Source organism: Sus scrofa, chromosome 17 (assembly GCF_000003025.6).
Source record: "Sus scrofa isolate TJ Tabasco breed Duroc chromosome 17, Sscrofa11.1, whole genome shotgun sequence".
NCBI classification, from domain to species: Eukaryota; Metazoa; Chordata; class Mammalia; order Artiodactyla; family Suidae; genus Sus; species Sus scrofa.
Genome location: NC_010459.5, coordinates 28,571,636 through 28,593,299, shown reverse-complemented (window position 1 = coordinate 28,593,299; position 21,664 = coordinate 28,571,636). Strand labels below are relative to the sequence as shown.

Genomic DNA, 21,664 nt, shown 5'->3' with positions numbered 1-21,664 from the left:
GTTAGAGACTATCTTCTTCTACTCACAGTTTCCCTAGGTCTGTGTTAGAAAAATCTCTTTTAATGAAAAAGCAGCCTACGGCCACGCTACCCTGAACCCACCTAATCTCACTTAATTAAAGAAAGCAGATGCATGCTTCCCCCATGGGCGGTACCACTCCCCACAGCAGTGGGAGCCTCTTGCATCTGGATCGGGCAGAGAGATGTGCACCTGGGCACCTCAACCAGTATCTTTAGCTCTGATGACAGAGCAGCCTGTTGTGCAGACTCTGGATAGAAGGAGCCCTCTGCTGAGGTTAGGAAAGCACTAGGGGCTTATCTAGATGGACTTGGCACTTTTTTCATACTTTGGCTTGAATTTTAAAGGCTGTGGAATATTTTGACAGAGGTGAGGAGCTGAACAGCTTCCAGGTAAGGAATTATCCCAGAATGTACCCATCACTGCCACATAGGGTTGCCCAGGTGAGCAGCTGCCGTGCAGTGGACTGTGGGAGTGGGGAGACATGGCTAGACTCTTACGGAAAGGAGCTCTGATGGGGAGACACAGGGAACGCGGGGCCCGGAGGCTGGGGTGAGGGCAGTCAGGGACCCCTGGGAGGAAGCTGACCTGAGGAGTGGATGGGGGTTCAGGAGGTGAAACGGGGGAAGAGAGGAGGAGAGGGTGTGTGCAGAGGCCGACCAGAGGACCTGGAGGGATCTCAGTGGAGGAAACCAAATTTCTCTGACGACTTTGCTGCATGACAGGCGCTTGCAGGACGTGCACAGAGAGCTGCCCCAGAGCAGACCGAAAGCTCAGGAGGCAGCAGAGAGGGCTGGGCTGCAGGTGGACTCTGAACCCAGGGCGGCTGGGGCCGTGAGGGTAGGGATTAGAACCCAGGCAGAAGGTGGGGGCAGAGGAATTACGGTGGAGTGAGTGTGGACCAACTGGAACTTTTGTTTTAAGATAAGGAAGAATCGGCACGTGTTTAAATGCTGATGGCAAGAGCTGGGGATGAAGAATGGGTAGAAGAGTGGGGTGAAGTGGGGCTAACAGAAGCCCAGAGGCTGAGGGGGGCCCAGACCAGGGCTGGAGCAGGTGTCCCCTCGGCAGGGCCTGCAGGGGAGAAGGAAGAGGTGTAGTGGGCGGAGGGCGATATGCTCTGTTCTCTCTGAAGTCTGCTCAAGGTCAGGCAGGAGTTGGTGGGGTTGGAGGTCAGCTTAGGAGAGGGGACTTGTAGTGGCCAATGCTGAGGGTGAGGAAGGGGCTGTCCCGGGAGACAGAGTCTTCTCCCCAGTTCCGGCCACGACCAGCCACAGAACCCCAGGATCATCTGCAATCAGTATCTTTGTTCGTGACGATAACTAATTTCACCGTAGCTCAAACCCTGATTTTGAGCTGGTCCAATGAATTTTGAGAAGTTAACACAGTATCTCAAAGCACCTTTTATTTTAAAATTCGTTTTACCAATGGTAATTTTAAATAGCTTGTTAAAGACACGCTGCTTCCAGGTGCAGATGGTTGAATTCTGCTGTCGATTGGTTGTTTTTAGACGCTCATGGTGGCCTGGATCCGAGCAAACCTCTGCGTGCCCATTTCCCGGGAGCTGTGGGACGACTTTCTGGGCGTGCTGTCCTCCCGCACGGAGTGGGAGGAGCTCATAAACGAGTGGGCCAGCATCATGGACTCCTTGACGGCGGTGCTCGCCAGGACCGTGTACGGGGTCGAGATGACCAACCTGCCCCTGGACAAATTAAGTGAACAAAAGGAGAAGAAGCAGCGAGGCAAAGGTACCCTCTTTGATGGGGTGGCCCTGTGTCCGAGGCTGGGGAGGCATGTGTATTAAATGCCAGAAAACACAGTCACTTGAAGCAGCCACACGGACAGTGTCTTTGTAATGATGCATTCGATGGTGTCTCCTGGTGCCCCGTCTTTTTTTTTTTTTTTTTTTTTTTTTTTTTTTTTTGGAATGAATTTTATTTTTTCCATTACAGCTGGTTTACAGTGTTCTGCTTATTTTTTACTGTACAGCACGGTGACCTAGTCACACAGACATGTATACATTCTATTTTCTCACATTATCCCCTGCTCCGTCATAAGCGACTAGACATAGTTCCCAGTGCTATACAGCAGGATCCCATTGCTTATCCATTCCAAAGGCAGTAGTTTGCATCTATTAACCCCAAATTCCCAGTCCACCCTACTCCCTCCTCCTGCCCTTTGGCAACTGCAAGTCTGTTCGCCAAGTCCATGAGTTTCTTTTCTGTGGAAAGGTTCATTTGTGCCGTATATTAAATTCTACATCTAAGTGATATCGTATGGTTTATGTCTTCTGTCACCTTCTTGAGAATGGACACCTGAGGAAGGCAGGAGGAGGAGGACAGTGGTCATTGTGTATTGGGAGCAGCATGGGTAACACGTTAACCTCTCTGCACCCTCGTGCAGCCTGTGAAACAGACACCTCTCCCCACATCAGAGTCCACGGTCACGGGCTCACTCAGAGTCACACAGCTAGGCAGCCATAAAGCCGGAAATCAAGGCCAGGCAGGTCCAACCCCAGGTCCCTCCCTGGCAAAGGTGGGGAAGTTCCAAACGATGCATGTGGAGCCATGTGGCTTTGTTGTGTTTCTGGGTGAAAATTGTTTTGAGACCTAGAGTCAGATCAATGTGGGAAACGTCAGCGCTGGTTTCTCTTGGGGATGACGGTATGGCATCCTGTCTTCATTATTGGTTTTAAGGCCTTGACATGGTTCTTGGATTGATTCCCTGTACTCCAGCTTATCCTGTGAAGATGATTTTCAGGCCTCTTATAGAAGTACATATAATACAACAGATAAAACACATAAGGGGACTGGGACAAAATGAGCAGGGGTGGGGCTACAAGCGTGGATAAAATGCCAGGGAGCCTCTGTGCTGCTGGCGAGGCAGGAAGGGATGACCACAGATTAGACTTTGATTGTCACAGATCACAGGGAATCATGGAGCCCAGAAGGTGGAAACAGTCCTCTTCTTTAGCTTTTCCTGGTCCGAGGACCGGAGAAGAATTTTCCCTTTGAAGACTCACAAAGGGTCTGTCACTTGCTGTTGTAGATGCAGCCTGGACAAGGTCTGGGCATAGGCAGCTTTGCTGTGTGACAAGTCACCCCAAATATAGGGACTTAAAATAACACCACTTATTCAGATCACGATTTTCTGGGTTGGCAGTTAGGGTTGAATTCCCTTGGTTGGTTCTGCTGGATTTGCAGCTGTGTTTGCCATCAGCTCGGCTGTGACGTGCTCAGGGAGGCAGCTCTGCTAGGGCTTGGCTGGCTGTTGACTGCAGCCAAGGTGGATGATGGGGCCATATGCCTTCATCACCCAGCAGGCTAGCTCAGGCTGTTCACCTGAGGGCACAGGGTTCCAGGACTGGTAGGAGGGCAGGCCCCGATGTTCAAGTGCATTTCAGATCCTTGCTTGCTCAGATTTGCTACCGGAGTAAGTCACGAGCTGAAGCTCGGAGTCAATGTGGGGGAGGATGACAGGGAGTGTGGATGTGGGGAGGTGTGAACCAATGACAAAGATTAATTAACCGCAGAGACATGTAATTAACATGACTGAGTCCTAAGATGTCTTCACTGCAGTCTGTGCATGGCTTGCCAAGGCACCAGGTAGTAAAAGCAAGTTAGTGAGAAGCCAAAATCAAGCAGTTGGAGTATGTGGCTTTCCAGTGGAGTTGTTTAATCCCAGTTCAGACTGTCTAATGCAGCCATGTTCTCACATGCTTTAGCAGAAGATGAAGCTGTACAGAGCCCCTTCCTAAAAACAAGATACCGAACTAGAGATTTGGGGTTGAAGTAGGATGCAGGGAGTCTGGAGCCTGGGCCCTAGGCCTCTGTGGTGTCCTCTGTAGCAGCTCTCAGGGACTCTGTAAACCCAAAGCCTGGGAGGATCAAGATGCTACCAGCCAAGGACTCGCCTCCTAAGAGGCTGTGGTTCTCAGCCCAGAAGAGTCTGCCTGACTAAGGTGCCTTTCAGGGTGAAGGGGAGTGGCTGAGACAGAAAGTGAGGACCTTCTCAAACTTAGCACATTCCCTGCCTCCTGAAATTCTCATAATCCACCCTCCCCTTCAGCCTGCCGCATATTCTCTTCCCTCTCACTGTGCGGACACAGATTCATGGAGAGAGCTAGGGTTGTCTTACGAAGGCAAACAACTTCAAAAATGCTGTTTTTGCAAAGATGCAGAGCAAGTTTAATTATTTGATTAATGGCCCTGGCAAATATTTCTGACCCATTTATTATATTGCCTGATTCTAGAAACAGATCAAAATATTCATTATAGAATACTTGCTTATATAAGCACTAGATTTGTGGAAACAAGGTACCCTCTCAGAAAAATCTGGGTGTGAAAATGAGCCACAGGTCACAGCCCCTGACCCCATCATACATGTGCGGAGGACCTGGAAATGTTCCACCAGCCACATCACGCGTGTGCAGAAACCTCAAAGTGTCCCACTAGCCACATCATACATGTATGGAGACCTCGTAGTGTCTCATTCTCTTTTCTTCTGTATTTCTTTTGATCCTTGACCATTCATTTGAACTATTTGCCCAAAGCAGTATGAGAGGAGAGAAGATGAGTCAAGAGCTGCAGTATTTTGCTGTTTTGGAGCTTTGCTTAAAAGGGGATTTTTATTGTTTATAGAATTCCGTTAACCTTGCTCCTTTGACTATAACTAGAGTTTATGGGCGTTTGTTTCTTGTGGGGATTTGTGGAGAGGCTAGCATTTATGGGATGGAATACTGTTCTAAGATCAGGACCTCTCACTTCCTGGTTTATAAAAGCAGTTTTTGGAGTGTCCTGGGAACAGTGGTTTAACTTTGATATCATTCTTATATTGAGAAAGATTTATTAATATTTTTGTGTGTTGGAATGAGGACTGAGAAGATGTGATGATTTCCATGAGACCGTGGACGATGCTCGAGAAATACCTTGGCAACGTGAATTTTCAGACTACTGACAAATGAATAACTTCCTAAATTGCAGTATAAGGAAATGGTGCCTAATTTACTGCTTGTACATAATTCTGTGTATGAAATGTGCAGAGTCGCACAGGCCCTGACATAAATAATGATGAGTTTGGCTTTTGGGTTGTTTTTCCCGTCTCACAGGCTGTGTTCCAGATTCTCAGAAAGGAACCACCGTGGGGAGATCCTTTTCCCTGAGCTGGCGGAGCCACCCCGAAATGACCGAGCCCATGCGCTTTCGGAGCGCCACCACATCTGGGGCCCCGGGAGTGGAGAAGGCGAGAAACATCGTCCGCCAGAAAGCAACCGGTAAGCTACGTTTGTCTGTGTCTCAAAGAGATGGATTGATGGGAATAAAATGTTCTAAAAGTTGCTAAATTCCACTCAGAACTTAAACACGAGGCCTTTTCAACTTTCTCTCTGATTACTTTCCAGATCGCAGTGTTTGATATTTATTTCTAAATCCTTCATTGTGAAAAAGGAGGGTTTTTTGTTTGTTTGTTTTGCTTTTTAGGGCCACACCTTCAGCATATGGAAGTTCCCAGGCCAAGGGTCGAATTGGAGCTACAACTGCCGGCTTACACCACAGCCGTAGCAACGCAGGATCCGAGCCAGGTCTGTGACCTACACCACACCTCATGGCAGTTCTGGATCCTTAACCCGCTAAGTGAGGCCAGGGATCGAACCCACATCCCCGTGGATCCTAGTTGGGTTCCTTAACCACTGAGCCATGAGGGGAACTCCTAGAAGTTGAGATGTTAACATTGAACCAGATATTTGTGCAAAAGAGAGAAAAGAGATATTTTGTTTGAACTTTGAGGATTAGATCCTAGTGGTCACATAACTGGCAGCATTATTGTCGTTGAACAATGTTAATCTCGAGAGAGTGTGGAAATGTATTCCAGAAAGAAAAGGAGAATAACGCCTCCGTTTTCAGAACCAGAGGGAGATACTGACATTTTTGCTTCTTGGGAAAATTGAGCTTTATGTGTCTGTGGATGTTGGCCTTCCAGCCTGTTAGAATTACCAAGAACTTAACCAGGAATCTCTAGTTAGTCAAACTGCTGCTACACTTTTCTCTTAAAAAGAGAACCCTGTAGCATATATAATAAGAACACATGAAACTCCCTTCCCCTCCTAGTGAATTTGAAGCTGTAACTTAAGTTTAAAACAAATTTATCTCAGGTTCCTGTAGTTTTTTGCATCATTAATACCATGCACTTGTAGTTGATATCCAGCGTTTTGACAACTGAAAGTCACAGCATCCTCTGGTTGTAAATCAAAGATTCATTTACACTCAGCGTATTTTCCAGTGCTTAGCAAAGGCTTACTCCAGACACCTTAGAATCCTGTTGCAGCTTTTATGAAAATGTATTCCGCCCTAACCCCAACTGCCACATTGTTTTCACGGTGATGTTTGTTGGTAATTATCACCTTATTTACATTCTCCCCTCGATCTTCCTGCTTCCTTCCTTCTCCCCCTGAGAAGAGACCCAATTCCTGGTAACAGGCAGCTTTGTTGGAGGCACTTTCACTGATTTGCTTTCTCATCCCAACTCCTAAAAACTCCTTTCCTCCATCCCTGGATCCTTAAAGCAAAGGGATCAGAACAGAAGTTTGTAACAGGTGGCATCATGCCTGAGCTCCCCAGACTCCCTGCAGTCCCTTACAGGCTTGAATTACAGTGATGGTGAAAGTGTTCATTCAAAGCTCTTTTTAAACTTTATTCTCATATTAAGAAGCAGCCATGTTTCATATGCCATTACTTGGCTAAACCATAGCCATAGTAGAGATTGCACCTCAATTTTTCAACAGGTGTTTTAGACCAAAGCCCTGATGAGGGCACTGGTGTGTTTTTGAAAATCCTCTGTGCGTTTTGGCCAGTGCAGTTCTCTTATCAGTGTTCTGAGGTACCTGAAAAGCTGTGCAAAAATAAGAGCTTTGACGAAATCATGCAAAGGTACTTGTGTAGTATGTCAGTATGTCACTTCAAAACCACAGATCTGGCCTTCATAGATTTAATTAAATTAAAAATACATGGAACCATAACCTTTAAAAGATAATGAAGATGAGAACTATTGAGTTGGACAGATCTGTTATCTTCATGTATTTTACACATTTGTATATATTTCTTATTTTCTATTTTTAAAAATTATAAAATGTTAATGACTCCTTTGTTGCCTCTGAAAGCAGTGGTTATCGCAGGTTTGATTATATCGTGCTGTCTTACAAAATGTGTAATTTTTGTATGTCGATTACATTTTAGAGGTTTTTCTCAATTCTATTATTCGACCTATTTTTAGTCTTCTGATAGGCCCAGAATATTTTCATGGTGGATTTTTTTGTTGTGGTTATGTAGAGGCCACCTTTTAAAGAAGGAACAGCAGCTCATGACATTAGATTTTGCACTGTTAGCATTATGACTTTTATTAGGGAAGACCCATTTGACTTTTTTTTCTTCATCTCAGTAAGAGAACAATTTAAGGTTATTATAATTTGCCCCACAGACGACTCTTAGACCGAGAAACTATCAGTGATTATGGTGAGAGGGAAATCTAAAATTGGCAATGGTGGCGTAGGGAAGTGACAATTAATTTAACAGAGAAAGCACTAGTTTGCACCTTAAAAGGATTGGCGGGAATTACAGAATTATAAAGTACAGCATCAATTCCTGAATGTGAACGATGCTGAAACTTTAGATCTCGAAAATGAATGGTTAAAAGCTAGTCAGTTAATTTCCACAAAATCATCTGTTATTATCTTTAAAATATCTAGGGATCAATTTTGGAAAAATGCACAATTATAACTGGTTTTACTGGTGGTGGTTGCATGTGTATGAAGCCTCGTCTCCCCTGTGTCCATCCATTTCCTCAGCGGTTTTGACCAGCAGGGTAGAGACAACTTAAGAACATCATGAAGTTGATGCTAAGGAATTGTGGGTTTAATAAGCCCGAAATGTGATTTAAAAAGATGGGTTTCGTGGCGATTGCTACCTTTTCTCCAAATATCTGATCCTTTCAGTTTCAAACAACTCAACTTTTACGTGTTCTCGAGCTTTTCGGCTTTTGAATACAGTCCTCTCTCAGTGAACCCATTTTGGAATTGCCAAGGATTTATAAAACAATTTTTGGCTAGATTTTTCCTTCCTTCACCGTGGCCTTTTCATTTGGGCCCTTTAGGAAGAGAAAACCGGTTATAATGTCTGCCTGGGTCAACAAACACCCCTAAAGCGAACCTCACCCAGGGCAGGAAAGGGGGAGAGGCTCAGCCTAAACAGGCTTCCTAGAAAGCAGCCCCGGGGGTTGGCCAGCGGTCCTCCTCCCGCCATCAGGAGGACTCAACGTTGGCCGGATTTAGAGACTCTCATGAAATGCTGTGCCCTGCGCTGACCACCTTTAACGATTCGAAGGGAGCCCCGAAAGATAGCGACAGTGGGAAGGAAGTGAAGGCCCTGCCTCTGCTCTGACGCCATCTCGCTTTCTCTCTCCTGGAAGCTAAGCGGAGCCAGTCTATCGGCAACTGTGCCCGCCTCCCCGAGGCCTTGCCCGCCACTAAAAGCGTCCCGCTCCTCCTCCACAGCGTGAGCGCCCTCCTCCCGGGTCTCTCTCACTCCTCTAGCTCTCACAGGCTGCCAGGTACTGTACTGCTGTCTCCCGTGTCCCCCGATGTCCCCCAGTGTCCCTGGGCTTTCCCGCTCACCCCTGGGCCCTGATCCCCCCCATCACGCATGCGTGCCTGGACACCACCCTTGGCCTTTATTTTCAGTGAATGGTCATTGTTTTTAATGCAGTTGGACGCTTAGTGGCTATGAGCTAGTGAAGCAGAATTTCTGTAAGACCATTAGCTGAGAAGGATAGAGGATTGTTTGGCCCAGGGTTTTGAAGAGGGGAAAACAGTGATGCCTTTATACAGAGCCTGTAGAACAGAAGGGAAACCTCATAAAATTCTGCGGAAGTTCTGAGCATGCCAGTGTTAGGGTGTTTGCTGTGCCTCCCCCAAAGAAATAACCTGGAAAAATCATGCAGATTGCAGACTAGCCCTCCTTGGACTTAATAAATCACATATAAGGTAGTGATCAGTTCATGTAGATTCATACTGATTACTGAGATTTGATTAAAAAAAAAAAAACCCACCCCCAAACCAAGGATTAAAAAGTGCCCCTTTTCAAAACGAAGAGATGTTATTCCCGGGTTTCAGCAGATTGAAATTGAGTTTGGCTAGATGTCTACGTGCGGTACACTTTCTGGTCTGTTAAGACACCACAGCACCAGCAGTAACTTTACCGTGGACCCCTCAACAAAAGGATTCATTTTGCTTTGCTCTGAAAGATTCGATCAATGTCTCCTTATTTTTTCATTGATCCTAAGATGAACTGAATCTTCTTACTAAGGAGGGAAATATTTTCATGTTCTTATTTTCAGAAGGGCGGCACTGCAGAGTAGTGTTTATTTAATATTGGAAATCGCTTAACTGTGGCTTTGAGCAGCCCTGAATCATGTCATACTGTGGTTTAGCAAAGCCAAATTAGCTTAATTCCCCTCATGAGGATGTGAAGTATCATATGTAATTGGTAGACTGTGAAGGACGACTAAAGACTGTGTATTTTAGAAAGCTCTTTTTCTCTGATAAATACCCAAGATGAAAAATAGTAAGAACGGGACATGGGATGAGGGCCAGCAGTCAGCTAAATTACTGCAGGAGATTGCTTGTTAATTTGGTTTTCCAAAAAAAAAAAAAAAAAAATACTACCACCTAGAGAGGATTAATAAAGTATTTAAGACAGTTTTGCTTTTTCTTTGGCTAATGTACACCCATGAGAAACTTCTCTTCATAGTGAAAAGGTTTTCCCTTTTTCATAACCCATTTTCCCCCACGTTGTTTAAGTTTTTTATTAGTTTGTCCAGAATATGTTCTCAAAAGAAATCTCTCCTTGTTAGTCATCTCATTTTGGAAACTTTTTCTCATCCAGTACTGTATTTTACTTTACTCAGAGTCCTGATTCCCATACATAGGTACACAGTCCACAAGGAGTTGAATGTGATTTAGAGTCGAGGTTCTCAGCCGGAGGCCTCCTGCTTCCCAGGGGGCTTTGGGCACTGTTGGGAACCCCCGGTGGTCGTCACGGCCGGTAGTGCCTCTGGCACTCAGGGCACGGATGCTGCTGCACATCCCACCATGGACAGGACAGCCACCACCACAGAGAACCGTCTGGTCCAAAACACCAATAGTGCTGATCGGGGAGGGACGGATTTAGAGTGAAATGAAGCAGGGAGGGCTTGGTCTGTGCCTTCCTGCCTTTGCTGTCCTCATTCCTGGTCTTACAGCACAAAGGGAAAAGGGACTAGTGGTGTAGTGACCTCGAGGACAGGCGGCTACTGTTTCATTTGAAAACCACAATCGCAAGCTTCTCCCTAGTCGGTGCCATTTCTTCTATTCTGTTAAAGCGATCCACTGTCCCGATTCCGAGCCTGGGCCCAGAGCGATGCCTGTCGATCCTCAGTCTGAGATGGAACATTCTCCACGTGGCACACAAGTTGTGTGGTTGTGAGGACTGAGCATGTGCTCCAGTTTAAATCCTGGTGTTGGAGTTCCCGTCATGGCTCAGTGGTTAACGAATCCGACTAGGAACCATGAGGTTGCGGGTTCGGTCCCTGCCCTTGCTCAGTGGGTTAACGATCCGGCGTTGCCGTGAGCTGTGGTGTAGGTTGCAGACGCGGCTTGGATCCCGCGTTGCTGTGGCTCTGGTGTAGGCCGGTGGCTACAGCTCCGATTCAACCCCTAGCCTGGGAACCTCCATATGCCGTGGGAGCGGCCCAAAGAAATGGCAAAAAGACAAAAAAAAAAAAAGAATTTGTGTGATTCTATAAAATAAATAAATAAATAAATCAATCCTGGTGTTGGCATGTGTTGCTAACCCATGGCTCATTAGCGATGTGGGCACACATCCATGTGGGCGTGACGCACGCCCTATTAATGTTGACCCTCTGGGCTCACCGTCTTTCCTATAGAAATGAAATGATTGCTAATTTTCTTTTCATGTAAGTTAACATTTCTTTTTTTTGTTCCTTATCTATATGAGTATTCAACCCACCAAAATTGTTTTAATAATATAAACAATAGAGAATTACTTACCTTCACCCACTGTGGCATCTTATTCTGATCCCTGTGGGACTCTTTTTGGTGGCAGCAGAATTTTGGGAAAGTCACCACCACTCGTATCCTGTTCATTAGGATGAATAGCTGCATAAACAAACACATGGGAGGTGGAATTGACAGTTTCCGTGGTTTCCTTTTCTCTCCTTTGTGCACAGAATTCTTTCCAGCTGTTTGCAATTTTAACTGCTCTTATGTTGGGACATTTATCAATCTGTGGCACTTACAGGCCATGCAGATGGTAGGTTTTCTTTTTCTTTGGGGAATATTGTAATAGTAGTAATGAGAGGACCAGTGATCTTCCCTCATTCCAAAAGCGGCTTCTTGGGACCCAACTGAGAGTCTCCTGAGCTGCTTCTGCATCTGGTTCTCTGGCTCCCAGGGAGCACCAGGTTGTCAGGACTGCTCGTGGTCAGTGTCTGGGCTGATTCACCTTTGGACCTTGTGGGAAACGCCAAGATACTGAGTTGATTTACATCGCTTGTGTGTTTTAGAGGATCAGATTGGTATTGTGCACAGTGCTTTAAAAGTTAGGAAACTACACTGTTAGTTTTGCCTCTGCAACCTTGTGTGATTAGTAAATGGAACACAGAATCTTGCTGAGTGAAGAAAGAGTCTCAGTGTTTAATAGGATGGAGTCAGGAAGCCTTCGATTAGAGAGTGAGTGAGATTTCTTTGCAAAGTAGTCTGGCGTCTGGAATAAATAAAAGTTTCTCAAGAGTTTACATACTTAATGTAATCATCCTGATTCTTCTCTCCATGGGGAAAAATGAAATTACTCCTTATTCATTTTTCTGGTGCTTTGAATGGAGCTTTAGAAAGCGATGATTTAGTACTGCTATTGTGTGACTTATGCTATCGGGGGCTAGAGAGTTCGGATTCCCGGCTTTGCTATGCTTGAGAGAAAGTGAAGGATTTGATGAATCTGAGTGAGAACTGAGCTCTTTGAAGTGATTCAAATTGTGTGATACTCAAAACAGATGATTGCATTAGACCTCCCAGAATTTATAATTTAATCTTTAAACAACTTAGATGGTCCTTTTTCTGTTTTGAGTATCAGATGATCCTCTGCCTTGATATTTGCATCTCAGGGTTAAATGGTTTTAATTGGTTATGAAAGAGGAGTTGCTCCCGCTGACCCTGTAGAAGGGGAGGGGCCTTAACAAAAATAAAGAGCCAGCAGAGGGAGCTGGAGAATTGTTTAAAAAAGAAAAAGGAAAAAAGCATCAAGGAAATGTTTCTGGTATTCATTTGTTCCTTGATGCAAAACAAATACTGAGCACATACTTAGTACAAAGTGTGAGAACAGGCCAAAAAATGTACACTTACAAATCAGGAAATTGGGTTCAAATTGTAGGATAAGGAGAATTTTTTGCCTTTACTAGGGCTGCTCCCACGGCATATGGAGGTTCCCAAGGCTAGGGGTCGAATCAGAGCTGTAACCACCGGCCTATGCCAGAACCACAGCAATGTGGGATCCAAGCCATGTCTGCAGCCTACACCGCAGCTCACAGCAACGCTGGATCCTTGACCCACTGAGCAAGGCCAGGGACCGAACCAGAAACCCCATGGTTCCTAGTCAGATTCGTTAATCACAGCCACATTGGGAACTCCGGATAAGGAGAATTTATATCTTTTTTTTCATACTCTTTATCACTGAGCCAAGTACAGGCATGCTCAAGGCACCATCCCCTGGGCCCACAGTCCCCCCCCTGCGCTCCCCCTCTTCACAGAGGCTCCCACCCCCCCTCACTTGCCATGGTTTCTGCAGCCTTGGACACGGTCCATATGAGAAGTCCCTACCAACAGTTTTACAAAAACAGAGCCTTAAAGCAGCATTAGGCCAGCCTGTTGGGAAGGCGGACCAGCTGGTGATGGCAGGCTCTTGGCCCGTCTGTTGTGCTGAGGACGTTTGAAAGCTGCAGCGCCGTGGCGGAGCTGCATCCCACCAGATGGCGATGTTCTTTATCTTGAAAAAGATGCTGCCAGCGCTGGCCCCGCTCTTATTTGTTTCTGTCAGAGCCCAGAGACAGGCATCTACCAGTTCCTGGCATTCCATTTCAGGGAATAAAACCCACTCTTCCCACTGTGCATGAAGACTGACACTTGCCAGTCAGTTTTTAGAGACATAAGAAGCTCTTGGGCTCCCTCTGCTGACATTAAATTTACAAGTAGGTTCATTAACAAATAGAAACCCTTCCCAGAAGGTGTCAAGTGTCTTGCATAATTAGAGTAAGCGGTGAAAGAAGAGAGCTGATAGGGGCTGCAAGGTGTTATCTGGCTTCTCTTGCCTGAGGCCAGGAGCCTGGGCCTAGGGATATAGGAGGGCCTGGTCTGTGCTCAGAGTCGGGTGACCTGATCACTATATGTGGTGTCCTGTGTTTCTTGTGGGGGAGTGAACAGTTCTTGGCTGTTCAGAAGAACAGAGCAGAAACAACCTGGAAAAGATGAGCTTTAATGGGTCTGTCTGCTCTTGCCACCCAGCTTTCCTTTGCTTGGTCCCAAAGTCCAGCTTCCCGTCAGCATCTGAATTTAGACCAAGCCCAATACCGTGGATTGTAAGTGAAGGGTCACACCCATTTCACAGTGTTAGGGTCTGGTAACTTGTATCAGTGGTTATATGACGTAGAGTTCCATGCCTGCCTAGTTATATCCATGTAGAGTTCTGTGACTGCCTAGTTATGGGATGCAGAGTTCTGTGAGTGTGTAGTCATATGTAGGTAGAGTTCCATGACTTCATAGTTACGTGACATAGAGTTCCGTGGCTGTAGTTGTATGGATGTAGAGTTCCGTGACTGCGTAGTCGCATGACTTGGGTTCCTTGACTGCATAGTCATATGGCGTAGAGTTCCGTGACTGTGTAATCATATGGCGTACAGTTCTGTGACTGTGTAGTTATATGGCATAGAGTTCTGATTGAGTAGTCATACGGCGTCACGTTCTATGACTGCATAATCATAAGAATGTAGAGTTCCCTGGTTGTATAGTCACACAGGCGTAGAGTTCCATGACTGCATAGTTCCATGGACATAGAGTTCCATGACTGTGTAGTCATTCAGACGTGGAGTTCCATGACCACATAATCATATGGACGTAGATTTCTGTGGCTGCCTAGTTATATGGACCTAGAGTTCTGTGACTGGTCTGTTACATGGACATAGAGTTCCAAGACTACATAGTCATATGGTGTAGAGTTCCATGACTGCATAGTTGTATGGACGTAGAGTTCCGTGAACGCACAGTTATATGACATAGAGGTCCATGGCTGCGAAGTCACATGGATGTAGAGTTGTGTGACTACGTAGCTACATGGACGTAGAGTTCCATGACTGTAGTTTTATGACTTGGAAGTCTGTGGCTGCGTGAGGCAATGTGAAACCTGGAGAGGGATGCAGTGGTGGGGGGTCACACGTCCTGCAGGAGAGGTGCCCAGCACAGGTCAGGGAGCAGCAGGTATCACAGGGCTGGGGTGGCTCAAGACTCAAGAGAGTGAGAGCTCCTTTGCGGAGGGCAAGCCTGGGGGTGAGGTCAGGGGAACCTGTGTTCACTGTGAGCAGCTTTCTACATGGGATAGTGAGGGGGCTTTGGACCTCCCAGGAGGAGAGGCATGGTCAGAGCTTTGTTGTGGGAGGACCTCTCTGAGCCGCATTGGGGGTAGAGCCCAGGGCAACAGGTGGTAACGGAGGCAAGGGGTGAAGCAGCCTCAGGGGTCTGGTTCTGGAGGGAGGAGATAGGGACCTTCCAGCGCATTGGGTTGTCTGTCCTAGGAGACTAAGACGAACCATGAGGTCTAGAAGTGAGCTAGGAGGGCTTCCTTCTCTAGGGGGTATGGTTTATAGTAATTCTAGCTGAGATCTTCCAGTGGTCTGTACTCAGGTCTGATTTTTTTTTTAATGACATGGCTCTTTTTTGTGCTTTAGTGACTAATTTCCACATTGCTTTGGGTGATAGAAGCCATTTAATGATTATAGTATTTTATTTTCAACAGTTGCATATTTATCTGTTAAAAGAAATAATGGAGTTGAAATTCCCGTTTCCTTTATCTTTCTTTTATGTGTGAGATGTTCCTCTCTCAAATGTATGCACCTGTCCCTGCATCTCCTGGATCCCTTGTCCCCTGGCATGCCTGTCCCTGAAACTCAGTGGCTTTTACAGTGCTCAGCCATTCTGCTTTCTCTCTCTCTCTTTTTTTCCCCCCTTCACTTTGATTGAAAAAAAAAAAAAATGCTTTGTAGGACTTAAAAGGAAAATGGATTCTTGGAGTGGAATATTACTGTTAACGAGCATAGAAAGCTTTGTGATGTAAATGCGCAATTTTGTGGGGAAAAGTGCCTAAAACCACATTTTCAGAATCAGTTGTTTTAAGTAGTGAATTCATTTTTTAAAAAGCTTAAAATACACCCCTGCCCGTTTTGTATTGATGCCCACAGAAGTGGAGGAGTGCCCGCAGCAGGAAAGTGCACCTGCGGCGGAGCCGGGGGCCCAGGCAGCAGACGAGCAGCAACGAATGGTTCGGAGCAGCAGCTCCCCTGACGTCACGGAGCCACTGGGTGCAGACGCCCCGCCAGGTACCAGGAGCTTCCAGTACTCACACGGGACCAGAGAGTCTGGCCAGGAAGAGGCTGTGTGTTTGTGTGGCTTTCTCCATTTATCCTAACTATTTCAAGGGCATTTACTAGGTTGATTGCGAGGATGTGATTTCTGACAATAACATATTGTCAGGGGTGATTTTAAACTATCTGAATTGTGTGTGTGTGTGTGTGCATGCTCGCGTGTGTGCACACGTCCTGCAAGTGTGGTATGTTCGAGGACTTGAAGTGGCTGGAGTAGGCGGGAGGCAGAGAATGTTCACCACAGGCGAGGGGGGGTGGGCAAGTCGGGGCAGAGGCGCGGAGGCGGGATGGGGGAAGGGGCTGTGTGAAGAGCCGTGAGGCTCACCAGTGAGAACGCTAGGCTGCCCAGACCTGTGAAAAAGTTTAATAGCAGCTTGTGGACTCTGCTGCGGTTGCGAACAGTAACGTGAAATAGTGTTCATCTACACAGTTTCTCCACCACCTTTCAGTAGCAACAGGTGTGGAAGGCACCACAGCAGGTGGTTAGACCTGTAAACTGGGACTAATGCATATTTTACAATGAAAGCACATGTTTACGTTGTGTCTGGTGACAGTGAACTTACTTCGTTTTCATTTCATGAGTTAGGTTAGACCCAGCCCCGCCATTGCATCAACCTTAATTTTAGGGTCTGGCTCCCTCATCAGAAAATACAGTAAAAATATTTTGAGAAATGTATTATCTGAAGGATTTTCTGTTCTCTTGTGTAAGATTATTATAGTTTTTCTCTTAGATATTTGGTGGAATTCCTTCATTCCCTGGAGTTTTCTTGTAGGAAGATTTAAAAATGCTATTCAGATTTTTATTTTTATGTTTCTTTTGTTTGTTTGTTTGTTTTTTTAGGGTGACACCCATAGAGACACATGGAAGTTCCCAGGCTAGGGGTCAAATCGGAGCTGCAGCTGCTGGCCTACACCACAGCCACAGCTGGATCCTTAACCCATTGAGCGAGGCCAGCGTCCTCATGGATTCTGGTTGGGTTCATTACCTCTGAGCAACAACGGGAAGTCCCTATTCAAATTTTTAAAGCGTTCTAAGACTATTCATATTTTCCTTTTCCTGTCTTAATTTTGATCAGTTGTGTTTTTTTCCCGTAGGAATTTGTTCAATTCATGCGTTTTGCTTTGTTTTGTTTTTTCAAATTGATTGGCCCCAAATTACTCATAGAATATGATCTTTTTGGTGTCGGCAAGCTTGGTGGTGATGGTCCCTTTTCTATTCCCACTGCTGGTTTCCGGTGCCTTCTCTGCCAGCAGCCCTGAGCCACCTCACTGCTCCCTTTTCCCAGCAGCTCACCTGGCTGACTCGTAAAAAGGGCCCCAGGCCACTTTTTATCTCCATCCCCCGTGTAACGTAATGTGGGACAGTGACGCACTCTGTGTGTCAGACACCAGGTCTGCGGAGCAGACGTGACCCATGGGCTTCCAGTGCGCTGGGCCCATAACTCTTGTTTTCGCATGTCAGGCTATCCAAACTTAGTAGTTATCTACGTACAAAAATAATTTCCTGGGAGTTCCCGTTGTGGCTCAGCAGGTTAAGAACATGACAGTGGTGTCCATGAGGATGTTTGATCCCTGGCCTTGTTCAGTGGATTAAGGATCTGGTGTTTGCTGTAAGCTGCAGTGTAGGTCTCATGTGTGGCTCCAATTTGCCTCCTAGCCCTGGAACTTCCATATGCCGCAGATGTGGCCGTACAAAGAAAAAAAAAATCTTTTTTCCAGTTTTACCACCTGAAATATACGTGCTGTTGATTTTTCCCTCCAAACCTCTAGGTCAGAATGTAGGAGATACACAGAGTGTGAGTTCTTCAGAGCCCAGGCCTGTTCAGGAGAGCAAAGGACACACGAAGAAAGAACACGAAGGGATCACAGTAAGATATTCCCAACTGTATGCATTTGTCATTGAAAGTAAATGTACAGTGTATTGGCACAATACATATATTTTTAAGTAGAAGTAATCATTAAAAAAATTTTTTTTTCTATTTAGATGTGTTTTAGGGCCAAATGACCTTGATATCATTTAAAGTCTTGCTTGTTTTCTATGTAAAATTGCAGTCACATTACAAAAATAGGGAAAAAGTGAGCATGAAAACAGAATTTACCACAGGGCCTGTATGTGCACTCCCTGTTTTTGAGTGAGTATCGTTGTCTATCAAGCGAACGTTCACTCCCCATTCCTGATGTCACTTGAGGTGGCTGGCTGCCTCCTCCTGACATGAACCCTAGATTAAGTGAGTTTAGGCAGAAGTCCATTACGGTTTCTTTCTTTTTTAAAATGTAAAATAGCATTTATTACTTTAAAAAAATATATAAAGAAAATTAAAAAGTAGCCCTAACTGATGCATGCAGATAATTCCCGTTTATTCATTTTTTTTAAAAAAAATTTAGTACATACGAATAGAAAACTCAGCCATCTCAGAAAGGTACAAGATGAACAAAGTCCCCCCCACCACCCCCGTCTGCAAGATTGAATGTCCTGTCTTGATTTGATTAAAGGGCATATTTCAGCCTGTCTGTGTGTGCACATTCTGTATAGATGCGTTTATGATGTGTGTGTATTTCAGCAATCAGATAAACACCCACAGAAGCACCACCAGCCTAGGAGCTGGAATATTGGCTGCGTTGTTGCCATGGTCCGAGAGCTGCTTCCTGGTCCCTCTGAGAGCAGCTCTGTTGGCTTTGTGTTTATCCTGCCCTTCTTTGCTCTGTAGTTTCGCTCTAAACGTATGCATCTCCAAACCATCTATCCTTCAGTTTTTCCTTATTTTTAAAGTTTATAAAAGTGACCTTACTGCTTTGTTCATGCATTATTTCCAAGTCCGAGTTGTGGCCCCAACGCCCTAGTTCATTGTTTCCTCTGCCATGTGATATTCCACTGGGAATTTACCATTTACTTTCCATTCTTCTGGTGATGGAAATTTAGATTGTTTTACATCTTTTTTTTTTTTTTTTTTTTTTTTAATGAAAGATGATCCCACGTACATTCTTGTGTTTCAGCATCTACATGTTTAGTGTTTTCTCTGCGGTGCTCTCTAGGAGTGGAATACAGTGCTCTCTAGGAGTCACAGAGTGAAGAATGTTTTTCTTTACAAGAGACTGTCTTTTCCCAAAGTGGTTAAAACTTAGGTTTCTACCAGCAGTGTGTGAAGAGTTCCCATCCATTCTCATTCTTGCCAACACTTTCTGGCTTCAGATTTAAAATCTTTTGAATCAAGTAGGTGAAAATAGGATCTCATTTTATCTTGTATTTCTCAGATTCCTAATAAAGTTGAAAATCTTTCCAGATGTTGGTTGACCATATGTGTTTTAACTATGGTGTCTTTTCCATTTTCCTGTTGGTCTGCCTTTTTCTCTTTTACTTGTACTAATTCTTTATGTAGTCTGAATAAATAATCCTATCTTGGTTACGTTTCTGGCAAATACCTTTCTCCAGTGTGTGGCTTATATTTTCACTTTCTCTTTGTTTTCTGATATGAAAGTTCTTAATTTTCATATTCTTGATTATCATTTTTGTGGTTGAGTTTTATGAACATTTTAAAATTCTGACTCCACAGGGATAAAAATACTCACCTTGTTGTCACAAAGTGTTTTAGTTTCGCTCTGTACATTGAAGTCTTTCATCTACCTGGAGTTGATGTTTATGGGATGAGGTAGGGATCCAGTTTCATTTTTTTTTGCCACGTGGTGACCTCTTGTCCTGGGCCGTATATTTTGAATTCATTTTTCCTTTATTGATCTGAAACGTTACCTTCACCTTTGTCTCCTATATACTGTTTTCCAGATATGTGAAGCTTTATTTTGGTGCTTCTTGAGTCATTGTTTATCTGTCTCTCTGGACAGTCCTGCAGCATCTTAATTTCCATAATTCCCCAACTTCCTTCTTCCTCCCCTCCTTTTTCTAATGAAAGATGTTTTTCTACTGTCTTTTGTCTTCCATTGTTGCTGTTGAGAAGTCTTCTGTCCACCCTGTCTGTTTGTTGTTCCTTGTTATTCTTTGTCCGTGTCCTCCAGTTGCACCACAGTATCTTCAGGTGCATTTTCTTTTGGTTTATACATTTTGCCTTTTTTTTTTTTTTTCCTCCAGATATGCTGTGTGCTATGTATCTGTGAATACTTCTTCTTCCATTGTTTCTGGAAAATTTGGGGTAATCATTTCTTCAAACATTGCCTCTTTTTTCTTCTCTCTGCTCTTCTGGAATTCTGGGTAGACATATATTTAGATTTTCTCATTCTTTCTAATTTGTCTGTTAAGCTCCCTTTCATATTTTCCCTTTTGGGTACTTCATCAGATCTGTCGTCCATTCAGTTCAGTACTCCTCTCCTTACTCAAATAATCTGCTGCTTAATACTCTTGGTTCAACAATTACACTTTTTACTTTTGAAAGTTCAGGTTAATTCTTTCCAAGTGTATCTTGTAATCTCTAATAATCTCTCACTGCTTGCTCTTTTTGGTAATTCCCATCTTTTCTTCCTTTAAAAGAGTCACAAATTGCAGCTCTCAATTCTTTATCTGATTATCTGAAATCCTTGAGGGGTAGGGATGAAACCGAAATCTGATACTTATTGTCTCTGAGACTCTCGTGCATAGTGGTTGATGGTCTTTGATTGTGAGTTCCTGGTTGACTGATCCTGATCTACAGAAAACCTAGATGTCTGAAGTGATGAAGCTTCACCAGGACAACATTGGCATCTGCTTCTTCCAGGAAATAGGGGTGCTCCTTCAATCCTGGAGTCTTGGTCCTTTTGCCATTGAAAGGGTACCATTAAAATTTACCCCTGAGGTCACCCTATTTCACTGCCCTGGTTTCTGTTCACTTTGGGGGTGGGGAGAGAGAGCGGATCACTTGGTGGTTTATTTTGCTACCCGTGCGCCCCAAAGTTTTATTTAGGTTCTAGTTCTATGGTTGGGAGGATAGTTTGTCTCTCAGAGTCAGAAGCAGAAGAGCTTGCATTCTGCTTTCCAATTAAGGAAATATCCTGGGTGTACTTCCATCATCATATTGGACGTATATCCTCCTTCTCCAAGGCCAAGTAATATTTTTCCATATACTGTTAATCTAAATATTTTATTCACCGCCCACTTCTGTGTTTCAGCTTAATAATTATTCTTTTAATGGTACACCGTAGTCTCTCCTTTTCATGTGTTTGTTTAACATTCTTTTAGTTGGCTCATTGCATCCCATTTCTTTTTGTACCCTCTGAACTAGGGGGCCTTAAATATATTATAAATCTTCATTTCTGGCTGTATCCTTCATCTCACCTGTCATGGATTTTTTTGCACACTTGGAATAGATTCTCTAGGTGTTCAGCCCGAAGATGAAAATTAAGATAATTGAAAACTCTCTCAAGTTCCTCTGTCCATCATCCTCCCTCACTCCCCCCTGCCTTCCTTTCCTCTTTCCCTCCTTTTCCTCCTTCATCAAATCATTCTCATGGTCGCCTAGATTCATATCCTTTTGTGATTTAATTTTCTTCCACTCTCATGTATGGCCCTTACTTAAGCTCTCACATAAGCTCTTGCCTGTCACTCTGCGGCATTTTCTTATTCATCTTCTCTTCTCCTTTTCTACCTTCAAAAGCTTATTTGCTCCTTCCTGAATTCCCTTAGTTCCAGAGCAGCCTTCTTCTTAACTCTGTCCCACACATAGCTACGCGACTTATCTTTCTGGTTATGTTTTTAATCACAGTGAGCTGTTGTCTACAACATGCAGTCGCTCCCTTTGTCAGTATTGGGTTGAACGCCCAAGCCTGATGTTGGAGGCCCACCGGCAGCCGCCTCTCGCAGGAGGTGGTCGCCTCTTCCTCTCACCACTTTCCTTCTTCACCTGACCGCCCTGCACCGCCTGCTATAATCGGCTTCTTTTCCTGCACGTAGAACTTGCTGATTGCTCAGTGCTTCCTGCCTTGAACCCCCTCCTGC

General features: G+C 44.7%; 1 protein-coding gene across 10 annotated transcripts in view; it reads left to right on the top strand.

The window, feature by feature from the left end:
- RALGAPA2 (Ral GTPase activating protein catalytic alpha subunit 2) overlaps positions 1-21,664 on the top strand; it is a 271,136-nt gene that overhangs the window by 85,932 nt on the left and 163,540 nt on the right. For 6 of the 10 annotated variants that reach the window (XR_002340063.1, XM_021078026.1, XM_021078029.1 and 3 more), the window contains 5 exons: positions 1,529-1,766; positions 5,126-5,290; positions 8,476-8,616; positions 15,565-15,702; positions 17,518-17,615. Coding sequence is in view for 9 of the 10 variants with exons in the window: in XM_021078026.1 (XP_020933685.1) it covers positions 1,529-1,766; positions 5,126-5,290; positions 8,476-8,616; positions 15,565-15,702; positions 17,518-17,615 (780 nt within the window). In the remaining variant the exon portion in view is untranslated. The remainder of the gene's footprint in view (positions 1-1,528; positions 1,767-5,125; positions 5,291-8,475; positions 8,617-15,564; positions 15,703-17,517; positions 17,616-21,664) is intronic. The other 4 variants (XM_021078030.1, XM_021078032.1, XM_021078031.1 and 1 more) reach the window with 1 other exon arrangement.